Source organism: Arachis duranensis, chromosome 6 (assembly GCF_000817695.3).
Source record: "Arachis duranensis cultivar V14167 chromosome 6, aradu.V14167.gnm2.J7QH, whole genome shotgun sequence".
NCBI classification, from domain to species: domain Eukaryota; kingdom Viridiplantae; phylum Streptophyta; class Magnoliopsida; order Fabales; family Fabaceae; genus Arachis; species Arachis duranensis.
The window spans coordinates 84,640,071-84,643,349 of NC_029777.3; the positions used below are offsets into that span (position 1 = coordinate 84,640,071).

The window sequence follows — 3,279 nt, forward strand, 5'->3', positions numbered from 1 at the left end:
TTAATCGCAAACTGTAGTGAATTGTATACCAATACCCGTCGATCCCTGTATGGGATTTGTAGTAACTATGAGATGCTGTCAAAGTGCCTCACAGATTCACAATTACACAACCTCGATGACACCTTTCACTCACTCCTCATATGGCAACACTTGATGGTTGGTTTGTTTATTGCCTCCTGAAGTTGGCTTGAGAAGGAGTTGATTTTTGCTACATAAATTCTAGTTTTCTCCATCCAATCCCAATTATGCAAGTGGGTGGAAGTTATTTGGATGATGTCTGATTCAACTCTATCCATAGTTTCCTTGGCCATGAGCATCAGCTACTGGATGCTTCAAGATATATGTTGCAAGAAAATGCATTTTGGAGCACAAGTCTTGTTTATATTTATAAATTTATAAATATCATCATGAGTTTGAAATAATATTGCTTCCCTTTTTTACCATGTTGGATTCGAGCTAATATTTGTCAATGTGTATCACTATTTCTTCGTAGTTCTTGGTATACTTTCTTATCTGTAAGGTATCATGATGCATGTATATATGCTGAAAATCCACTGATAGGTGTGTTCTGCTTATGTATGTGGATTTTATGTTATATTTCCTGATTCTGATATTTCCAACATTTTAATTCTTCAGTCATCTTTGACGTCGCTTGGACCTACGTACAGCAATTTCCAAGTTGATTCTTTCAAACTTATGGAACTCCTTGGACCTGAAAAGGTAGATCCAGCTGATGTAAAGCTGATAAAGGATAAGCTTTTTGGTTATTCAACCTTTTGGGTGACGAAAGAGGAGCCTTTTGGAGACTTGGGAGAAGGCATTCTTTTCATCGGAAACTTAAGGGGAAAGAGAGAGGATATCTTTTCCAAACTCCAAAATATGCTTGTAGAGGTCACAGGAGATAAGTACAACCTTTTTATGGTGGAGGAGCCTGATGCAGACAGTCCTGATCCTCGCGGTGGGCCACGTGTTAGCTTTGGTTTGCTGCGGAAGGAGGTTTCTGAGCCAGGGCCGACAACACTTTGGCAATATGTCATTGCATTGTTGTTGTTTCTTCTAACTATTGGCTCCTCAGTGGAGCTGGGAATTGCATCTCAGGTAGGCTGGTTATTGATACCATTTGACCATTATGTGTTTTGTGGTCAACGTTTGTGAACATTCTGTTCCTGAGACCTGAGTTATTTCTGAATGTTAATTAATTCCATCAATGTAATGCTATTTTCTTCTGTCACTTGCATATCTTTTGTTAATATTGTGCTTTTGATTAATCAGATAAACAGACTTCCCCCAGAAGTGGTGAAATACTTGACAGATCCCAATGCGGTTGAAGCCCCTGATATGCAGCTACTATTTCCATTTGTTGAGTCAGCATTACCTTTAGCATATGGTGTCTTGGGTGTTCTTCTTTTTCATGTAAGCATTCATATTAAATTTTTTTTTATTGCCATTTGTTTACATAATTGCTACAGATCATAGGCTGATGTTTTCATGTTATTATGCATACTTTATTCATCCTAGAAATGTGGGTTCTGAATGATTTAACTAAATCTCTGACTTTTCTCTGTTGACTTCTGCAAGTAAACATTTTGTTGTTGCAAATAATTTGTGCAGGTTTGTTTGCATTTAAGATGAAGCTTATAGTGATAAACTACAAACAAGTCATGTTGAACTTTCTTGGGGTGGTAATAACTAATAATTGATATTAGTTGTGATATTATACTGATGACTTGAGTCTTATACTCCATCTCATTAACTAACCTAGTTATAAGTTATTAACTAAGGTTCTTATTATCTTTAATGCTGTTATGCATACGTTATAAGGATATGTCAGTCAGTCAAGAATTATTGTAAGCATGTTGGCTGACTGATTGTTGGCAATGCATCAAAAGTAGTTAAAAATTTCAATTGTTTGGGGATTCAGAACATCCACTTTGGTGCAAGTGGTTGTTAATCTCAAATGCTGTACAAGTAGAACTACGTGCCCTTTGCCACAGCCTCATAGGTCAATTCATACATACATACATGCATACCTTTTTATGCCAAATGGCTCAAAGTATTACTCCATATGTTATATGTTTACTTTTCACTTTGCTCAATATCTCAGTTTTCTAACTATTACCCGTTTCAGCTTCTGGAATCTTTGTGTATTTTCCTCCTGATGGATATCGCTGTGTGCAGGAGGTTGGACATTTTCTGGCAGCTTTCCCTAAACAAGTGAAATTAAGCATTCCTTTCTTCATCCCAAACATTACTCTTGGTAGCTTTGGTGCTATTACTCAGGTAATGTTATGAACTTTTTCGTGCCAGTCACTTTTACATCGAATTTGCAACTACTTTCTGAAGCTTTAGCAGTCCCATTCTTCTGTGTTAGGGGGTTTGTTTGCCCAATATTTTGTAGAGATCTGCAAGATGTTATGCATGAAGGACTGCATGCATGTAGATGCAAAGTGTTCATTCAGTTTCCAATTAGAGCCATTGCAGTGTCTTCTAACTATCTATTTATTGTTATTAAATATAAGAAATCTTATCGTATATAACTCAAGACTGAAATTCATTTCTTATGTTTCTTATATTTTGGTATATATCCAAGTGTTAATCCATGGTTATTTATTGTAGTTCAAATCTCTACTTCCTGATAGAAGTACAAAAGTCGACATATCACTTGCGGGCCCCTTTGCTGGTGCTGTGTTATCCTTTTCAATGTTTACTGTTGGTCTCCTGCTCTCATCAAATCCAGATGCAGCAGGAGATTTGGTGCAAGTTCCTAGCATGTTGTTTCAAGGTTCCTTGCTTCTTGGATTAATCAGTAGAGCCACTCTTGGTTATGCGTATGTCCCTCCCTTTACATGGTTTTTATGTACACGGGCATAATTAGCTAAGTGTAGGTCTAGTTTTGTGATCCTCTGTCAAAAACTTAGTTGCTATACTCAGTAGATTATTATGCTTGGGAAATTTTCAAACTCAAGCTTTTTCTGTGTGGTATAAATTGACTGCAACCCGTTATTTGATTATGTAAATCAGAACTGATGCTTATGTATGCCATTTAGCTGACGATAGCGGACCCTGATACATTATTACTGTTAATGTGCAGAGCAATGCATGCTGCAACTGTTGCAATTCACCCTCTTGTGATTGCAGGCTGGTATTGTGCTTTCCCTCTTTTACTTGACTTGCTTACATTTATAAATCGTTGCCAAATTTTGTTGTACCAAATACTCAAATTATTCCATCAGATGCTTAGCTTTTTTTGTGTTCATGATATTACAGGTGTGGATTAAC

General features: G+C 36.8%; 1 protein-coding gene across 1 annotated transcript in view; it reads left to right on the plus strand.

Annotated features, from left to right (window-relative positions):
• The window catches only part of LOC107494346 (probable zinc metalloprotease EGY1, chloroplastic), a gene marked incomplete in the record, with an annotated part of 6,954 nt that overhangs the window by 1,099 nt on the left and 2,576 nt on the right, over positions 1-3,279 (plus strand). Inside the window, 5 exon segments of the mRNA XM_052262704.1 lie at positions 637-1,098; positions 1,273-1,413; positions 2,179-2,280; positions 2,617-2,828; positions 3,092-3,142. Of these exon segments, the coding sequence (XP_052118664.1) occupies positions 637-1,098; positions 1,273-1,413; positions 2,179-2,280; positions 2,617-2,828; positions 3,092-3,142 (968 nt within the window).